Below are 23717 nucleotides of genomic sequence, written 5' to 3'. Positions count from 1 at the left end.
AGACTAGCTTTTAAGCTCTTGATGGAAATTTCTTTGGATTTGAAATATATGTATTTGACAGACAGACAGACAGACATACAGACAAACAAACGGATATGCAAACAGCAAGCACAAAGGTGGGCAAAAAGTAGTTAGGACCCAGACAGGTGAGCGGGTAGGTAAACAAACAAGTGGGCAAACGACCCGGTAGCTGGTGGATGAGCTGGCAGGCAGGCAGGCAGCTAGCCCAGGTTGCAGTTCTTGCCAAGAACCTGACCTTGGCAAGTTCTTGCAAGAACCTGACCTTGGCAAGTTCTTGCAAGAACCTGCTCAAGATCTAGACAAGAATTTCTAAGACTTGATAATTTCACATGGATATCAACTGAGAACATGATCGCTGTATAAAATTACCAAGTCCCTACGTGTTAATTGGTTAATATCCATAGGAGGGTGATTACTAACGTGTGCTAATGCCACACCTATAGATTAAAGTAGCAAACTTTGCTCTTTGTAGGAACTTTCTAGCATGTGTGCTGCATCCACATATTGTCTAGACAATGGAACATATCCTCTTGTTCAACGAAATCACCTGCAGAAGGACTCATACAATACTTAAATTGTCTGTTTGCGTTTGTTCCATTTTTCTGTGGTTACAAATGCTAGCTTTTCTATAGTCAACAGCAGAAAGGAATAACTATTGCTGACCGTACGCGGAGCTTCAACCTATGACTTACCTATCGTTATTACACCTACCGAACAAATCAGTCTACATTTACAAGCTAGCGCACAAACCTGTTTGTGTCTGATTGTTTGCATTATGAGTTCAGCAAAAATGTGCACGCAATCAGACATGCTGGTGTAGCACTCCTACAATGATTTATAAAAATCGCGTGAATCCCCTGCTGTCCGGATGACAAAAAGGACTGGGGCTGGCTACGTACCTAGACTACATGCATACGTATAGCATGCGAGATCTAGTAGGGGTCTATTCTACTGGTTTCCTCATACTAGCTACGTGTAGTAGACCAGTCTTGCCTGTATATGACAAATGAGACACATTGTAACGTCATGCAGCAGCAACGAGCGGCAGAATCCATCAATCGCAACACATTGCTTGCCATTTCATTCAATGAAGCATTATGAATACGAGCTACTCTTGCATCCACTACGAGAAAGCAAGGGAGATTGTAAGAACAATTCGCAGGCCCTCAAAACAATGACTACTGCCACTGCCGGATGTTGCCCCACAACATTGCTGCATGCAATGAGGCAATCACATCATCAAGCATGAGATTTCGAAGTTGCTCATTGGTTGAAGACTAAACCGCCCTCAAAGTGCGCATGTTAGTAATCGTCCTCCTCTGGTTGATATCCGTGTAAAATTAACAAGTCTTGGAAATTCTTGTCTAGATCTTGGGCAGGTCCTTGTAAGGACTTGCATAAGCCAAGTTCTTGCATAAGAAGTTCAACCCAGGAGGCAGACATACAGACAGACAGACTGACAGACAAACACTGTTACAGCCACACAGAAAGACAAACAAATGACAGACAAGCAAACAGACAAACAGACCAAAACACAACAAGAACAATGGAGCAAACCAAAACTTAGAGAAGCAAAACAAACAAATGACAAACTTACTGTTCCACCAAAGACAAATTCAGTAACCAACAAAAAATAGATAAACAAAGTAATAAAGACTCATATCTAGCGTGATCTACCCTAGCATAATATAACATAAAAAATAATTAACTAATTCAACAAACACAAAACAATTTAGTGTTATCTCACAATGTCAAATGATCATTTTATAATCAACTGTATTGAGTGTCTACATAAAATCAGAATTCATATTTATGTCACACTTACACATCAAATTTACAATACAATGATTACAAATAATGATTCAGATTCACATCAACAAGTCTTACATTGGCTTTATTGATATCACACCGACTCCTTAACAAACTGATAACTGTGGAGTGATTGCTGTCCTTAGCCAAATCCTGTGCTGTCCATCCACACTATAATAATAGATAATTATAATATAAGAAACATTGTCTATCAAAGCAAACACAATACCAAACTTATACCAGAAAACAAACTGACAGACAACCGACTAAAACAAAAAAGCAAACAAACAAAACAACCATGCATATAGGATCAAACAGCAAATTAAAATAAAAAGCATGAAAGTTAATAAACATACAAAAGCCAACTGAACAAACAAATACACAATCGGATAAGCATGCAAACAGACAGACAGCAAACAGACAAACAAGTACAAACTATCACACACACACACACACACACACACACACACACACACACACACACACACCACACACACACACCACACACCACACACCACACACCACACACCACACACCACACACCACACACCACACACCACACACCACACACCACACACCACACACCACACACCACACACCACACACCACACACCACACACCACACACCACACACCACACACCACACACCACACACCACACACCACACACCACACACCACACACCACACACCACACACCACACACCACACACACACACCACACACACACACCACACACACACACCACACACCACACACACACCACACACACACACACACACACACACACACACACACACACACCACACACACACACCACACACACACACCACACACACACACCACACACACACACCACACACACACACCACACACACACACCACACACACACACCACACACACACACCACACACACACACCACACACACACACCACACACACACACCACACACACACACCACACACACACACCACACACACACACCACACACACACACCACACACACACACCACACACACACACCACACACACACACCACACACACACACCACACACACACACCACACACACACACCACACACACACACCACACACACACACCACACACACACACCACACACACACACCACACACACACACCACACACACACACCACACACACACACCACACACACACACCACACACACACACCACACACACACACCACACACACACACCACACACACACACCACACACACACACCACACACACACACCACACACACACACCACACACACACACCACACACACACACCACACACACACACCACACACACACACCACACACACACACCACACACACACACCACACACACACACACACACACACACACACACACACACACACACACACACCACACACACACACACACACCACACACACACACCACACACACACACACACACACACACCACACACACACACACACACACCACACACACACACACACACACACCACACACACACACCACACACACACACACACACACACACACACACACACACACACACACACACACACACACACACACACACACACACACACACACACACACACACACACACACACACACACACACACACACACACACACACACACACACACACACACACACACACACACACACACACACACACACACACACACACACACACACACACACACACACACACACACACACACACACACACACACACACACACACACACACACACACACACACACACACACACACACACACACACACACACACACACACACACACACACACACACACACACACACACACACACACACACACACACACACACACACACACACACACACACACACACACACACACACACACACACACACACACACACACACACACACACACACACACACACACACACACACACACACACACACACACACACACACACACACACACACACACACACACACACACACACACACACACACACACACACACACACACACACACACACACACACACACACACACACACACACACACACACACACACACACACACACACACACACACACACACACACACACACACACACACACACACACACACACACACACACACACACACACACACACACACACACACACACACACACACACACACACACACACACACACACACACACACACACACACACACACACACACACACACACACACACACACACACACACACACACACACACACACACACACACACACACACACACACACACACACACACACACACACACACACACACACACACACACACACACACACACACACACACACACACACACACACACACACACACACACACACACACACACACACACACACACACACACACACACACACACACACACACACACACACACACACACACACACACACACACACACACACACACACACACACACACACACACACACACACACACACACACACACACACACACACACACACACACACACACACACACACACACACACACACACACACACACACACACACACACACACACACACACACACACACACACACACACACACACACACACACACACACACACACACACACACACACACACACACACACACACACACACACACACACACACACACACACACACACACACACACACACACACACACACACACACACACACACACACACACACACACACACACACACACACACACACACACACACACACACACACACACACACACACACACACACACACACACACACACACACACACACACACACACACACACACACACACACACACACACACACACACACACACACACACACACACACACACACACACACACACACACACACACACACACACACACACACACACACACACACACACACACACACACACACACACACACACACACACACACACACACACACACACACACACACACACACACACACACACACACACACACACACACACACACACACACACACACACACACACACACACACACACACACACACACACACACACACACACACACACACACACACACACACACACACACACACACACACACACACACACACACACACACACACACACACACACACACACACACACACACACACACACACACACACACACACACACACACACACACACACACACACACACACACACACACACACACACACACACACACACACACACACACACACACACACACACACACACACACACACACACACACACACACACACACACACACACACACACACACACACACACACACACACACACACACACACACACACACACACACACACACACACACACACACACACACACACACACACACACACACACACACACACACACACACACACACACACACACACACACACACACACACACACACACACACACACACACACACACACACACACACACACACACACACACACACACACACACACACACACACACACACACACACACACACACACACACACACACACACACACACACACACACACACACACACACACACACACACACACACACACACACACACACACACACACACACACACACACACACACACACACACACACACACACACACACACACACACACACACACACACACACACACACACACACACACACACACACACACACACACACACACACACACACACACACACACACACACACACACACACACACACACACACACACACACACACACACACACACACACACACACACACACACACACACACACACACACACACACACACACACACACACACACACACACACACACACACACACACACACACACACACACACACACACACACACACACACACACACACACACACACACACACACACACACACACACACACACACACACACACACACACACACACACACACACACACACACACACACACACACACACACACACACACACACACACACACACACACACACACACACACACACACACACACACACACACACACACACACACACACACACACACACACACACACACACACACACACACACACACACACACACACACACACACACACACACACACACACACACACACACACACACACACACACACACACACACACACACACACACACACACACACACACACACACACACACACACACACACACACACACACACACACACACACACACACACACACACACACACACACACACACACACACACACACACACACACACACACACACACACACACACACACACACACACACACACACACACACACACACACACACACACACACACACACACACACACACACACACACACACACACACACACACACACACACACACACACACACACACACACACACACACACACACACACACACACACACACACACACACACACACACACACACACACACACACACACACACACACACACACACACACACACACACACACACACACACACACACACACACACACACACACACACACACACACACACACACACACACACACACACACACACACACACACACACACACACACACACACACACACACACACACACACACACACACACACACACACACACACACACACACACACACACACACACACACACACACACACACACACACACACACACACACACACACACACACACACACACACACACACACACACACACACACACACACACACACACACACACACACACACACACACACACACACACACACACACACACACACACACACACACACACACACACACACACACACACACACACACACACACACACACACACACACACACACACACACACACACACACACACACACACACACACACACACACACACACACACACACACACACACACACACACACACACACACACACACACACACACACACACACACACACACACACACACACACACACACACACACACACACACACACACACACACACACACACACACACACACACACACACACACACACACACACACACACACACACACACACACACACACACACACACACACACACACACACACACACACACACACACACACACACACACACACACACACACACACACACACACACACACACACACACACACACACACACACACACACACACACACACACACACACACACACACACACACACACACACACACACACACACACACACACACACACACACACACACACACACACACACACACACACACACACACACACACACACACACACACACACACACACACACACACACACACACACACACACACACACACACACACACACACACACACACACACACACACACACACACACACACACACACACACACACACACACACACACACACACACACACACACACACACACACACACACACACACACACACACACACACACACACACACACACACACACACACACACACACACACACACACACACACACACACACACACACACACACACACACACACACACACACACACACACACACACACACACACACACACACACACACACACACACACACACACACACACACACACACACACACACACACACACACACACACACACACACACACACACACACACACACACACACACACACACACACACACACACACACACACACACACACACACACACACACACACACACACACACACACACACACACACACACACACACACACACACACACACACACACACACACACACACACACACACACACACACACACACACACACACACACACACACACACACACACACACACACACACACACACACACACACACACACACACACACACACACACACACACACACACACACACACACACACACACCAAACAATAGTATGATGTCACATCATAAAAAGTGAGGTAGAAATTTGCTTTAGTCGTCCATTAAATTAATTAAGATATGAGAGAAGTACGTGTTAAATTCTGTTCTGGGAAACATTTGGAGCTACGAAAGACAAGTTGCAGCAAACTTTTCTGGTTAGGAAGTTTAGCACTACTCTCCTTGTTTTTCTCTTCTTTTCTAGCAATTCCAATCATGAAACAAAAGTCGGAGAGTGGTGGCCAACATGGAAGCGAATTGGAGGACTTGGATTATGGACTACTGGATTATGGACTACTCCGTTTTATGTACATTAGATTGATATGTACATATATGATGATATAATGGCCCTATATATAGGGCCTATTAAACTCACTTTGAAGTTTGCTATTAGCTACTTTTTTTAGCCTGTAATAGCGATCAGTTTGAAATATACTACCAACGACAGACAGACAGATAATCCAACAAACAAAGAAACACTAACACGAAGACAGAGAAACAAACATGCAAACAGACTGATAAACAAAGAACAGACAGTCAAACTGACACACAACAAACAAACAAACAGACAAAGAGACAGACAGACAGCAGACAGACAGACAAACATACATGTAATAATTTGGTAAAGCAATTAATTAATAATAACACTATAGTATTTTTACAATTGTTTGTATTTTCAATTTCTCTATTAGACAAGACCAACTACATTTTTGATGTTCAGATATTTGGAGATGAAATGTGGACCAGCCAATCAAAATAGAAATAAAAAGTAACAATAATGTGACATTTTAAGCATGTGCAGTTTTCATTGCACTGCATACAAATGTGAGATAGTAAAATAGACACTAAAACAAAAGATGCTGATACTGAGCAGAGCAGAACAGAACAACAGTCGGTAGACAGCAAGCACTGTTAACACTTTCAGAGCTATTGATACCTAGTTATATATACGTACTACGAAGTCATTCTACAGCAAGCATAACATCATTGCACATTCGCACATCAAATTTTATTTTGGTCAAGCTTAATGGTGGACCAGCGAATCCAATCATCATGAAATTTAATAGGTATATAGCCTAAATTTAATAATACTAAAATTGAAAACGTTTTCTACAAAAATCAGTGAAAATTCAGAGATTGCATAAAACAAACATAAAAGCAAGTTTTACACAGCAGAGGTGACGTCATCTAGTCTTTCCAACCCAGTGGACAACAACATAAGAAGTGTGGGTTGGAAAGACTAGATGACGTCATGCTACTAAATGTATGTAAAACTTGTTTCTATTGTTTTTATGCAATCCCTACATCTCTCCTCATCTTCATAGAAACTGTTTAATTCTACTTTAACTCTTTTTGCTCTGGTGGAAAGCACTAGCTAGACAGTCTAGACTTCATAGACAAGCGTCTGGCATAATGATCCTGTCACTCTGATACTCTGCCTGCATGGCCCTTGCCAACCATTACTAAATTATAGAACAAATAGTTTAGACTCTGAAGCAAAGGTATTGCGTAGTCTCTAGCTATAGACAGTAGCAAATAATACGTGTCACTGTCAGGGATAGGAAACTAGGGGTACCCGTCTCCTATCCCAAACAACAACACTACACGTTAGAAGTAATCAAGTGTGGTCATATACTGTAGCTATCAGAACAAAATATTCAGTAATTGCAGCAGACTTAATTCAAGTGTCTGTCTGTTGCATTGTAGAGAAAATTGTATCTGCATGCGTGAGTATTCTATGTCAATTCAAAAATGCAGTTTCATTTGCAGCTTAAGTTAAGCTAGGTCAGTAACCAAAAATGCACTAAAAAGTGTGATTTTCGTGCCCTTGTCCACCGCTCCATGCTATCATTTCTCCCATTAATTATGCTGCCATTCTGCAGTATATGGAACTGCAAAACGTGAAATACTGATTGAAGATCCCAGCTATAAAACTGACAAGACTTGCACTTGATATCTTGATAACTTTAACTGCAAAGCACAGACCCTCAAAATGAGCTTCGTAGCAGCGCTCTGCTCTCCATAGCATAGTAGCAACCAATCATCATTCAGTATGATCACACGTGACTTTCAAGTGTTGCTAGGTGTTGACGTGGAAAAGTACACTGAATGAATTTGAACACAGAGTCTGGGGTACATACCTCAAGTGCAATGGCAGAACTACTTTTTTCTTGAATATTCCTCCTTTCTTTTGTTAATTAAAGGCACTAGGCCAGGTTATTTTACGCCTTATCCACAAATTTCAAGATCCGGTGTGTTGTAGATTTACAGTAATCCTTACTGAAGAATAAGAAAAACAAAATTTAGCCATGCCCAAATATACTGGGCAAATGCTTTCTTGTTTTGTAGATTTGCTTTCCAAAAACTGAAAATACGCCTACGTAGATGAAGTCTAACATTTCATGCAATTCTAGAAATAATTTACCTCTACTTTACCTTTTCTAGTGGTTTACGTAAACAATCAACCATGCACCCCCCCAAATTAAACCTGGGCAATCTCTTACGGTATGATAGTATTCAATGTTAAAACATTTATTATTTGTCCATAATATCCGGGGTTCAAAAAATAGGTCGTCAAGTCGTCATTTGACAAGTTAAATTTTACAACTGGCAACTAGCATTGTAGTCTAGATCGTCAAATGACGACTATAGCAGTTTGCAATGGCTTTCTCAGTATGCAGGTGGATAGCTATACTGTACTGAAACATGCGCCGCTTCGCGATGACGTTCACATTGAGACATCTGTCGTACATTGTGAATGAAATGTATGCGTAGTAAATTATTACGCCAGCAGCATCCATTGACAAACTGCTCATATCCCGGATAATGAAACAAAGAGGGCGAAAACCATCTCAGAATTCCAACAGAGTACAGGCATGAAGTTTATGACAAGTAAGCAAGTGGAGACAATGGTAAATCCTGTAGGTCGTAGATATGATTTTAGTAGCAAGAAACGGACAACTTCCGCAATGTGATATGTGGAAGTCTGGTTGAAACTCTGCCTTGTTCTGACAAAGAGAGGTGGTATTCGTTTAATCACTAATTCAATTAGCTATCACCTGTCTTCCCTGAAGATGTCTTAGCTCTGCCTAGTGTAACACATCATATCCATTGGCTCAGCAATACTGTGTTGGATACTCTTGGTTGCATGTCATTGTGAAGTATGGAGTACTGCGCTGTATGCTTGTACTAGACTCGTACCGAGTCCTCTTCTCGCGCGGGCTACAAAATGGCAGTACACCACTAAACACCATGACTGATATCAATATGATGTCCTAGACTATAATTTTGATGACTTAAAATTTTTGGAAATTCGTCATTTGACAAGATCTAGTTGGACCAATTTTTCAAGCCCTGATATCTCATACATCATTTGTAAATGACATCTCATACATCACATCAACTGTTGAGCACATACAAAAACCAAGACTAACACTCACAGTATTCTTCAGGTTAACATCCGCTTTGGCTGATAACAACATAGCAATTAGTGAAACATCTCCACGCTGGACTGCAACCATTAGAGCAGTGTTACCCTGCAATAACAATAACGGTGCATTCTTATTTGTGTTAATGTATCCGTGAAGTCATAGCACTAATCTCATCACATTATTGAAATATTATTTTATAGTCATTGAGTCCAGGGTTCTTGCCACAGCGTGGCAGCGTGGCACAAGCCAAGCTTCAGGAGTGCGACATGCTCAGAAACGGTAGCTAGGAGTCCAAAGTTTGACAGCTACAGAATGTATGAGAAATCCATACTACAGTACTGAAACACAATACGATATTGTAACGACTGCTCCATAATTAGCATACGTGACGTATTAGACATATGATCACATGTTCTGCTGTTCTGGTGTACACACGTAACTGTTAGCAAGCTCTGAACAAGTTCTGTTGTGTTTACAGAGTGTTCGATACAAAGGTCTTGCCGAGAACCCACTACACAATACAAATCGTTACATGGTGTCTGGTAGTGGTGACCTTATGTAGCCACAAAGATAGCAATCGCAGAAACCAGAGATCCACCACCAAGCATGGCGACAGCGTTGGGACGAGCCAAACCACCGAAACCACTAAATCTTCCAGACAGAGATCACTGGGGTGAACACTGGAAGCGATTCGAGCACGACTGGAAATACTGTGAGATTGCCGCCAAAATCTTGAAGGAACGGGAAGTTCGCGTAGGGCCCTGCTCAATGTAATTGGTCACGACGAACAAGACATGCTCGAGACATTCGAATGGGGAGACACACCCGATGACCAGACCAAACTGGAGGAAGCCATAAAGAGATTTCGAGACAGATGCGTACCAGAGAAGAATGAATCATTTGAAAGAAGAATGAATCATTTGAAAGGTACCATTTCTTTAAGAGAAGCCAAGAGCCGGGTGAGACCATGAACACATACATTGCAATGAAACTGGCAAATACGTGCAACTTTGGAGCACCGAAAGACAGTTACGTGAGAGACAGACTGGTCCATGGTATAGGAGATGATACTGTTAGACAGAGGTTACTAGATAAAAAGACATTGACACTGGAGAAATGTCCGGAAATACTCCGCAGTAGTCAAGTGGCTAGTCAGAGAACTCAAGAGATATCCACAGACAGTCCAACACACGCAGTGAGACAACGGATAGATACACGTAGAAAGCCAATACCACAGTCAGACAGACATGACAAACAGACACAACGTAAATGGTGACCAGCTAAGCCAACAAAGGAAAATCAGCCAGCCAAGCAGGCAACATCTACCAGCAAACGTTGCACTTACTGTGGCCTGGACCATCCGCCCAAAAAGACAGACCGCCCTGCAGCTGATCGGACGTGCAGTAACTGCAAGAAGAAAGGACATTATGTGCGTGTCTGTAGGTCCAGAAAAGTGCATCACATACAGTATTGGCAACAAAAGAAACCTAGCATACAGTACATGGAAATTCAAGCACTAAGTGGCATACCAACAGCCAGGGCAATGGCAACATTTACTGTCAATGGATGACATGACATTGCTTTTCAAATAGACACAGGAGCCTCGTGCAATATACTAACGTTTCGTGATTACGTGCAGGTTACAGGAGACAAGGAAGGAAGAAGATTGAGAAGAACCAATGTAGTCCTAGTGATGCATAACAGAGCTCACGTCAAGCCAAGAGGAGCCGCATGGTTAGATATTAAACAAAAAGGTCACAAGTACAATATACACTTCATAGTGGTACCTAGCAAAAACAACGCCCTTGCTCAGTCTGAAGTCGAGCCAACTTTTTGGGTTAGTCAAAATAGTTGACAGTGACCAAATACATACAATGCAAGCACAAGCTAACAGAGCTAGACACAAAACAATAGTACCGGACCAAGTACTGACGAAACCGCTGAATGATAACGCCCTTAGACAATACCAAGTGTGTTTGAGGGATTCGGCCAATTACAGGGTGAATACACCATACAAGTAGACAAGAGTGTGAGGCCTGTAGTTCATCCGCCATGTAAGGTACCAGCACCCATGTGAGAGGCAATCAGGGCGGAATTAGAGAGACTTACTGCTGAAAACATCATAGTATAGTACCGGTGACAGAGCCCACAGAATGGGTATCATCAATGGTCTCAGCAAAAAAGAAAAATGGTCAAGTACGGATCTGCTTGGACCCCAAGGAGCTCCACCAGGCAATGAAGAGATCGCATTACCCTATGCCCACCATCGAGGAAGTCACGCGGCTTACCAAGGACAAAGTGTTTACAGTACTAGATGCCAAGAGTGGGTTTTGGCAGATAAAGCTCGATGAGAAAGTTAAGCTACTTGACCATGTTCCAAACAGCTTTTGGCAGGTACAGATGGTTGCAGATGCCTTTGGCATAGCATCAGCACCGGAGATATGGCAGCAGAATATGCATGAGATTACAGAGAGCCTGAACGAGGTGGAAGTCATTGCAGACAATTTTCTCATTATTGGATTTGGAGACACAATGACGGAGGCGACTATGAGTCATGATCACAATCTGTCAGCATTTCTTGACGAATGCAGGACAAGGAACTTGAAGCTAAGCCCAGACAAAGCCAAGCTCAGGCTGACTGAGATTCCATACATGGGACACAAACTAACTGCCCATGGAGTGCAGCCACACCCATCCAAGGTAGAAGCGATTATGCACATGCCAACACGTATGGATACCACTTCACTGAAATGAGCGCTAGACATGATTACATACCTCTCAAAATTTCTGCCACGCCTACCTGAAGTGTGTGAAGTTCTTCGTCAGCTAGAACACAAAGGAGTCGAATGGCATTGGCAAGAGGAACACGTAAAGGCTTGGAAGAAAGTGAAAAGACTGACTACAACAATGCCGGTTTTAGCATACTACAATGTCAACAAAGAAACCACAATCCAATGTGATGCTTCCTCAACTGGTTTAGGAGCCACCCTGCTCCAGGAGGGTAAGCCACTTTGTTTCGCATCAATAGCGTTAACAAAAAGTGAGAGAAATTACGCACAAATCGAGAAGGAACTCTTGGCAATCGTTTTGGATGTGAGAGATTTGATCAGTACATCTACACAAAACACACAACGGTAGAGTCTGATCACAAGCCACTCGAAGACATTACGAAGAAGACCATGGCGGATGTGCCAAAGCGATTACAACAAATGTTGATGCGTCTACAGTGCTACGACATCCAAGTCAAGTGCAAAAAAGGGTCAGAAATGTACCTATCGGATGCTCTTTCCCGCGCGTACTTGGAAGGTACAGTCACAGCCAAACACTGGCAGAGTGAACATTATATAAAATTTGAAGAAGTCAATCGGATGGAAGACGTTACCATCGCCAATCCATTATTGGAAGAAATCAGACGAGCTACAAAAGAAGATCAAGAGCTGCGATGCATCAGCGACCTGATCCATACAGGATGGCCATCACGAATAAAAGACCTACCTGCCGCAGCAAACCATTCCATCAGTGTCACCATGAAATATCAGTACAGAAGAATTTAAAGTGCGTTCACGAATTAGAGCGACTGGTGGAGTGTAGGGTACACCCTAAGGTGTGGCGTAGTGCTTGTGTAAACGGATGTTATGTTGTCACAGGAGGCAATTAACATCTATGTTTCAGAGCATATGGTATCAATGACAAATTAGGAACTATATTGTTACATGAAAGTGTACGTATGAACGTGTTGCCTCTGGCTGCCTCACCGGCTTGAAACGCCGTTTGCTTCATGATGCAATGATATATACTAAAAAGTGGACTTTTGCCATAACCATGACAACAGACCTGGACGTTTCTATGCGCTCACTGGTTGTATGTGTCAGTTGCCTCTTTTAGAAACAGCCATATGTACCAGATACATACACTCATTCACTTCTGGCTCAGAGAAGTGTCTGGAAACCATGAGAACTTGACTAATCAGAACCAAACTGACCAGCCATTTAATGCATTCTTGAGCGTTGATGACATCACTATGAGGACTTTGACCTTCCTGCTTCCTCTGGCCTACAGTTATGCTGCACAGCACAACACAGGGATTGCTAGGTTTACGATGGAAAACATCAAGCGCCTGTGTAGACAAGGTCTAGCTAACGTTACTGTGAAAAAGTGGGCAAACTGTGTGAGGCACGTACGTGAGAAGGTGGAGAAGCATTACAAGACAATACACGGTGTGTTAGACGACGTTGTAGAGCAGATGGTCATTAATTGAAGTTGGTCCTAAATCAGAAGATTCGTCGTCGTCTAAAACTGAAAGTTCCAAGGATGCAAACTAGAAAAGGATCCTAGACGCACTCTTACTTAGCTAACTGACACCCCAACTGGGAAGTTTACTGTGTTGGGTTACTGTTAACAGCCTGCTAGCTATAACAATTACGTACTTAGCTTTTAGCGATTAACCCTAATTCTGCCTTAGTCCCGCCTTTCTCTGCCCCTAACTCATTAAAATACAGGAAATTGGCTCTATTAACTTCAGTAACGTCTCTGTAGCCCAATGGTGAGTGTAATTAGATCCGGCAAGTGAAGAGCTTTAGATTAATACCAATATCTGCCCGGAGGGCAACACCTTTGTCGCGTAAATGGCCACATTCCACCAGTCTCTCTAATGCGTGAACGCACTTTAGTTTTCAAGGGGCATTGTATAGTCATACCAATGTCCCTAAGAGGCAGTATGGTCAAGTTACACAATACACACCTGGGAGTGGAAGGCTGCATCAGACGTGCAAGAGAGTCGCTCTTTTGGCCTGAGAAGAATGAAGAACTGAAGGATTTTGTCAGAAAGTGCTCCATTTGTGCTGCATAGGGCCGGAGCAATGCCGTGAGCCTCTACAGCCATACAAAATTCCTTCTAGACCATGGCAGAAGGTTGCCATAGATCAGTTCAGTTTGGAGACCACAAACTACATAGTTGTTGTCGACCACTATTTCAACTTTTTTTAGATCAACAAACTCACTGATACCTTGTCCAACACAGTTATCCACAAAGTCAAAGGACAGTTTGCGAGGCACAGTATTCTAGAGATTGTTGTCACAGACAATGAACCGCAATTTGCCTGCGGTAAATTCGAGCGTTTTGCTAGACAATGGCAGTTTTATCACATAGACAATGGCAGTTTCATCCCATTACAACATTTCCCAGATACCCACAAGCTAATGGCAAAGTGGAGAATACTGTCAAGACCTGTAAAAACATTCTAAAGAAAGCAAAGGAGACCAACCAAGATGTTTATATGTCACTCCCCAATTTCCAAAACACACCGTCTGAAAGCACTGATTGGCTCTTCACCAGTCCAACAATTGTTCGGTAGATGGGCGAGAACACAGATACCCATATCACCAAAACTTCTGCAACCTACAGCACTGAAAGGGACAGACATCTCAAACAAACTACACAGAGCCAAACAACGCCAAGTGCAGAACTACGACAAAGTCTCAAGATACTCCCAACGTTTACACCAAGCCAAAATGTGAGAATGAAAAACCCAGTGAAACATGGTCGCTGGCATTGTGCAAAAGATCAGCAGGACACCGGTCGTACATAGTCAAATCAGAAGGTAGACTATACCGACGGAGCCGACGTCAACTCAGAACCACCAAAGAAGATTGTCGACCAAGCTCACTGGCGAGTGATGACTCAGAAGACAAAGATGAAGATGACGAACCAAACAACGATGACATTGTACCAGATGGACTTGATGACACATCACCAAAACAGACAATAGTACCGATCCAGACACCACCGCCAAGGATTGCCTCAGACATCAAGAAAACTACACTCGATAGAGCAGTCAAGCTACCTCGGGAATACAGAGACTACAACATGTCTTAACGTCGTAACATTGCTATGGTACAGCCTAATGGTTCTAATCTGATAGAGTTGCGTGTTTCAATTTTAGAGAAAGGGGTTAACAACTGTTCTATAATTAGCATAAGTGACATATTAGACAGATGTTCACGTGTTCTGGTGTTCTGGTGTACACGCGTAACTGTTACCAAGCTCTGAAAAAGTTGTGTTGTGTTTACGCTGAGTGTTCGATACGCAGGTCTTGCAGAGAACCCACTACACAATACAGATCGTTACAGATATTACTTAGTAAAGGTGACATTAGCCACAAATCCAGGCTCTTACAAAAGAATGCGGGATAATAGCCTAGCTCCATACCTACTTGGTAATTGCAGTCCAGGATGCACGTGGAAAGCACACCTCTTATGACAATGTCTGAGAAGTGTAGCACCTAGAATCTACTCTAGACTAGTCATGGCTTCTTGTGAATCAACAACATTGGTCCGTGCATGTCAATCAACGCCTGACTAGACAGATTTCTGTAGTTTCGTCCATAAAACTTGCGCATGCGCAACCTATGAACATCGTTAAGAAGGGCTGAGTGGCGGCCGAAGTTGATTTCCTTGCCAGAGCACTTGAACGTATGTTACACGCAATAGCTATGACGTACAATATACCTTGCTTAAAAGATCGGCTCAAGTGCGCATGCCCGACTTAGACATGAACTCGCCCATCCCGCCACGCTCCCAAAAATCTCTAGCAAGAACCCTGCATTCATCCGTTTAATTAATCGTTGGTTCTTTCATTCACTCTCAACACTTACAAGATCATCAGTTTTGTTCACATTTGATCCCTTCTTTAGCAAAACTTGTACAATGGAACTAAAGCCATTATCACAAGCCGTCACCAGTACAGGACATTTCTACAATAGAGTGAGTTAATTTTTATCACCAAACAATAACACGAGGCCATCAAACATACACCATCATGATCATAGGCATCTGGTGAGGCGCCTGACGAGAGAAGCCTCTCAACCTCATTCATATCGTTGTCGTTTACAGCTGACACTAGTCTCCGATTCATGTCTGCTGTGTTTCTCACTCATTCTAAATTCACAACAAATGTAGACACGCGGTTTCAGTTTCACAGAAACGCGAAATCCCTCAACACGGACACTCTAACTTACCGTAACTATTTATTACAACTCAATGTAGCTTACCGCTAAATGCTGTGTTGTAAACGATGCCTGTGTTCAAACTGTGTATCCAAACGTGTCTTTTGTACGCATGCGTCGGCTTCATGCTAATTTTAAATCACGTGAGTCACGTGTACCGAAACAGAGCCAAAACGTTATTAGCTAATTTGCTACAAATTATATTTGTTTTTATGCATTTTGTCAAATGTATTACTTTTGCAATCTATCTAAAATCATTAAATGAGATGAAATAGTGCCGCAGCTTGCGGCATGTAGCCACGCCTCTAGTAAATAATTTGGCTAACTAATTAGCTAACTGCCGAGCTGTATGTACACAAACGGTGTAGAAATGTACCTATTTTTTAGTATCTAGGTTCTAGTGCAATAAACCATATTTTTATATTTTATGTGAATGCGTTACTTAGGTATTGCAATCAATTAATCTATTAATGATTGTGATAAGATTAATATTATATTAAATTAACTAAAATAATAAAAATGGCATGAGAAAAGATTGCAAGCAGCCGTGCGTTAGGCTGCAGCCACGCCTCCGGTGAATTCCAGTAACTCCAACCAGTGATTTGGGAGCTAACTGGCGAAGCTCTATCAGTCGTGTTAGTACACTGTGACATCCAGTCGACTACAGCTACTAACTGCTGTCCTGTGCAAGAGCTCGCTCACTCGATTAGCCACACCCGCCCGACAGACTCCTTCCTCTCCGTCTACTTTCCTTCTTGTGGAGCCGGGCACCTTTGTAGTGTCCTAATCCGCTCATTATTCGACTGGCGAGACGTCAAACCGACGACGAGAATGCAGCATGACGTCGTGTACGAGGCTCGTCCTCGTTCCGAGGTCATTCGCCAGGGATATCTGACCAAGTCTCCGCCTCTCGACGGTGGAGCGACCGTTTTTAAGAAGTGGCAGCGACGCTGGGTCGTGTTTCGTTGTGACGACGGCAACGTCAACTTGCAGTATTTTAGAGGAGAGAAGGACGTGCATGGGACGCCGCTTGGCACCGTCATGCTGGACGACTGTACAGGTGTGCAGAAGAGCATGAAGCACTCGCACTACAAGAATATCTTCGCCATCAACACTCCGTCGCGAGACTATTTCTTTTCGGCCGATTCGAAGTGAGTGCGTGATGTGCGGGAAGGGAGGTAGTGCGTTGTACGTAAACTTCCTGTGTGTTTGATTGGATAAGGGTGGAGTCTGTGTGGTGTTGTCTGTAAACTCATTCTGTGTCTTTGATTCGATGAATGGAGTTTTTGTTTTGTGTGGACTTTGTGTGTCCTATACTGTGCTGATCATGAGATGCTGTCTGTCCATGTACTCATAATCAAAAGGAAGTACACTTGCAAACACTGGTTGGTGTAGGGATATATAGATTGTGTTAAATCCTGACAGTTCTTCTCAGTAACTACGGAAGCTGTGACTCTGAATAGGCGACTAATCCAATTGAACGGGTAATGAGTCTCTGTGCCTATTTTCTTCTGTTCTGGTTTTGGATTTGGAGCCTGTCTAATGTAGATGTAATCGATTCGTTGAGAATAGACTGCTGTTTCACATATTTTGGGATCCATATCATAGGAGACATAGGAAGTTTTCAAAGTTTTTGGGAGGCCAAACACGTAATTCGTTATAGTATTTGAGAGTAATGCAGTGAGGCAAGAAAAATGTGCGGAAACCATGATTCCATAGGCTCACACATTCCTACACTTTTAGTTTGCATATTGTGCCAATAAGGGACTGATGATCATGACTGACTGAGGTGGATGGATATTGTTCTGTATATTTACAGTCACCCTTTAATTAGCATCAAATTGTAAAACAAAATATTGGGGAAAATTGTAACAGTGTTGTTTTATTCAGAAGTCACTTTTATATTTCCAACATTCACACTGACCTTCAAGTTGCTTTATTTCCTACTTAGTGACTTCTGGTTTAAACTGAGCTCTAGCTGCATTCACATCTATGTTAAGGATACTTAGTTGACCCATGCCTTGAATGTGAATTCACCTTTTGTCTTCATGTCATTACAGACCCTTTCTTGTTTCTGTGCAATTCCAGACATTCTTGGGTAGGTTGTAAACTAAAGCAACTATGTATAGGTTTTGGCCGGGTTTCAGAGCAATATCATATTTATTGCCCCAGCACCGTTTATTGCAGGAGCTGTAGGCGAGTGGGATAAACGGTGAGAGGGTAAGAAATATGATATTGCTCTGGAACAAGGGTGATAACGGACTTAGTTGAGTAGCTGACCATACAGTTTGGCGTCAGTAAGATTTAGTGTAAGGTTTCAGCATCAGGGACAGTCTCATGGCAAGCATGCTATAATTATATAATTGTGAAAGCGGGCAATAACTACCATATGTGTGCAATAACTATGGTATGTTTGCAATAACTAAACAATGCAGGCACTTGGCTGAATACAGATATTATTGCACCATCTACGAGAGTGCTCATTGGGTAGGGGCCACCTGTTGGTAACTAAGGCCCAGTCAAAATGTGTTTTTCTTTCTCATCATGCTGGTATTTATGCATAACCTAATTGCATAACTGGCTGCCCCCTCAGTGGGTTTGTGTGAGTTTGAGTCTACATAACATAGTCTTAGTATCATGTCTTCAAAAATGAACAGATTTAGGATGATAAGTGACTCAAAACGGTAGTCCAGCAGTGGACACACTGGGCTAAATAGATTGTCTTTGACAGAAGTATTTGATGCAGCTCTTTTCTTGATTTACCAGCAAGCAGGCATTTGACAAACTGTTGACATGAATGGTACATGTTGGAATGAGGGGGTTGGTCAAAGGCATTACAACACAGAGAATTGATGTGTGTGGACAGTTGTGTGGCTGTTGTGCAGGTGGAATGGAAATAGAGTAATTTCATTTTGTGTTATCTGGTTAGCATGCCTTTAGGTATCCTGACACCTAAGCAGAGGTTTGGAGGGTGGTGGTAACCACTAGTGACACAAGAATTTATCACGTGATGCTATAGTGTTGTCTGAATGTCAGATACAGGATAGGAATGGATATGAATAATGACACCAAAACATATACAGAGACATCAACACTCATCATCTATTGTATGCTTTGCACTTTTGTTTTTAATAGTTTAATTAACAGAATGCTGTCAAGTGTGTGGATTAAAGCGATTTTGCTTGAACTCTACGACAACATCAGTTAGAAATATAATGAAATTGTCAGTAGATTTGATGTCATATAGGGTTGTAAGTCTGGTCTGTGGATACCGTATTTCTTCGATTAGACGCAGTGGTGTTTATTTTTGGTTAAGAATTCAACTGCAGCCTTTAAACAAGGTTGGCGTTTATTTTAGGGTGATGTTTATTTATTAACCAAAGACTCTGTCCATGCTCTGTGTGTGTGTGTGTGTGTGTGTGTGTGTGTGTGTGTGTGTGTGTGTGTGCATGCTGTAGGTGCGACACTTATTCGAGAGAACAACACGTACCATATTGGTATGCATTCACACTTTGAGACAGGATCATGTGGTGAAACAGTATCCGGGTAGTCTAAAGAAATATTTGCCTCATGTGTGCCTCCCAAGAATACGTCCTATGATTTTTTCTTTAAACTTTGCACAATAGATCTTGCTAGATCTACTAGAATTCATTGAAATGCGGTGTTTATTCAAGGGTGGCATTTACATTTTGTCTCGGGCTAGGGATGCTATTGCCATGGCGATGGTGCCAATTGTGGCACCAGACTTCACAGTCATGGCACCAAGTCTGGCATGAGATTCTTATACACTTGGCATCCATGCCTAATTATCCATGCCTTAATTAACCTGGGGCCCACACACTGTCTAAAGCATTTACAATCATTGATTTAGTTAAGAGCACCTTATATAGCAGTTTGCTTGATTTAGCCGATTATTTGAGTTATGGACTTGGTTAATTTTTTAGTTTGCTGATATCACTATTATTATTATATATTAATCAAGTGGCATCGGAGACCACTTTGGGCCATAATTTTGACATCAGTCATAAATAAGGCCGACAACACTGCTCTCGGCTGTGGCATTTAATCGAGGGAGGTGTTTAATCAAGCACAGTGTTTAATCGAAGAATTACTGTACTTGCGGTAGTCTCACAAATTTGAAAAGGGTAACGTTATGAGGCGAGCAGCAGCTACAGAGACATATTACTACTATATGTTACACAACGAAGAATTAACTTATGCTCACTCGTCGACACAGTCATGCATCTTTGCTGATGCACTTACCAAGCAAATACATTCTACAAACTACATCGACACACGAGTGGCATTTCGTACATGTTTGTCTATGTCTGCTTGCCCTTGTTTGTCCATGTCTGTTTGTCTTTCTGCTCATCCTTGTTTGTCTGTCAACTTGTTGGTCCATGTCTTTGTGCTCATTCTTGTTTGTCTACTTGTTTGTCCACTTGTTTGTCCATGTCTGTTTGTCTTCCTGCTTGTTCTTGTTTCTTTTTCCCTTTTGTTCGTGTCTGTGTGTCTGCTCATCCTTGTTTGTCTGTCAACTTGTTGGTTTATGTCTGTCTTCTCGTCTTTGTCTGTCTACTTGTTTGTCCACTTTTTTGTCCATGTCTGTTTGTCTTTCTGCTCGTTCTTGTTTCTTTTTCCCTTTTGTTCGTGTCTGTGTGTCTGCTCATCCTTGTTTGTCTGTCAACTTGTTGGTTTATGTCTGTCTTCTCGTCTTTGTTTGTCTGTCTACTTGTTTGTCCATGTTTGTGTCTGTCTGTCTGCCCGTCCTTGTTTGTCGGTCCACTTGTTTGTCCATGTTTATCTCTCTGTCTGTGCTCGTTCATGTTTACTGTCCACTTACATGCGTTAGCTATTGATTAATTAACATGCATTGAGGATTGTTACACAACATGCATTGAGGTTTGTTACACAACTATTGGCTGTCATAATCAGTAGGCGATCTACTCACTGTTTGTCACTCGTACAACACTATTTCAAAATAATTGCTCTCTTTCAGGCATGAAATGGATGAATGGGTTCATGTGATATGCTCAACCGTCGGGCTGCAATCGGATACAAAGGTCTTTTGAGTCGGCCAGCATAACACATTGCATGGTTGATGTATGTGTGTTGCAAATGCAGAGACCCCTAATAAAGAAATCGTCAACCCATAGCATGGGATTTGCTGCTGCCGGTGGTGGTCATGCCCCGTATAACTCGACTCTACCTCGGAGTACGTCAGATGGAAGGCTGCCAGTGAGCTTTTGCTTGTTTGGTTGCATTTGTACGTGTGCTGTTGGTTCATCCGGTTTCTGTTGGTGTGCAGTCTACGGAGCATTTTAGTGGTCATTCAATGTCGCCAACCTTCTCCGCGGGACCTGGATCTCACGGCCTTCCTCTACTTCCTGGTGTAAGCACAACAGAGTTGCAACGTTTTTTTGTAATGAGTCGATAATTGTTATGCCTTGGTGTGCATGCACTTTGA

At 43.5% G+C, this 23717-nt stretch overlaps 2 protein-coding genes across 2 annotated transcripts in view; one reads left to right on the top strand and one right to left on the bottom strand.

Moving 5' to 3' along the window:
• Window positions 1-1751: 1751 nt before the first annotated feature.
• LOC134196254 (protein phosphatase 1 regulatory subunit 16A-like) lies at window positions 1752-18356 on the bottom strand. The gene is made up of 5 exons (XM_062665346.1): window positions 18296-18356; window positions 18058-18182; window positions 17900-17998; window positions 11256-11351; window positions 1752-2001 (listed from the first exon to the last, which is right to left on the bottom strand). The coding sequence occupies exons 2-5, from the start codon at window positions 18157-18159 to the stop codon at window positions 1870-1872; spliced, it is 429 nt and encodes a 142-aa protein (XP_062521330.1). The 5' UTR covers window positions 18160-18182; window positions 18296-18356; the 3' UTR covers window positions 1752-1869.
• Window positions 18357-18819: 463 nt separating this feature from the next.
• Window positions 18820-23717, top strand: part of LOC134191034 (uncharacterized) — a 19010-nt gene continuing 14112 nt past the window's right edge. Inside the window, exons 1-4 of the mRNA XM_062659593.1 lie at window positions 18820-19401; window positions 23250-23313; window positions 23375-23488; window positions 23559-23642. Of these exons, the coding sequence (XP_062515577.1) occupies window positions 19082-19401; window positions 23250-23313; window positions 23375-23488; window positions 23559-23642 (582 nt within the window). The 5' untranslated portion in view covers window positions 18820-19081. The remainder of the gene's footprint in view (window positions 19402-23249; window positions 23314-23374; window positions 23489-23558; window positions 23643-23717) is intronic.

This window comes from Corticium candelabrum, chromosome 1 (assembly GCF_963422355.1).
Source record: "Corticium candelabrum chromosome 1, ooCorCand1.1, whole genome shotgun sequence".
Classification (NCBI taxonomy): Eukaryota; Metazoa; Porifera; class Homoscleromorpha; order Homosclerophorida; family Plakinidae; genus Corticium; species Corticium candelabrum.
The sequence above is the reverse complement of the archived record's forward strand: the minus strand, read 5'-3'. Positions and strand labels throughout refer to the sequence as shown.

What these genes read in the sequence shown, in the direction of transcription:
- LOC134196254 (XM_062665346.1), bottom strand. Translation starts at nt 18,159, where the DNA reads ATGAATCGGAGACTAGTGTCAGCTGTAAACGACAACGATATGAATGAG. An exon ending in ATGCCTATGATCATGATGGT is followed by an intron (nt 17,999 to 18,057) that starts GTATGTTTGATG and finishes ACTCTATTGTAG; the next exon opens with AAATGTCCTGTACTGGTGAC. An exon ending in TGAACAAAACTGATGATCTT is followed by an intron (nt 11,352 to 17,899) that starts GTAAGTGTTGAG and finishes TTGTTATTGCAG; the next exon opens with GGTAACACTGCTCTAATGGT.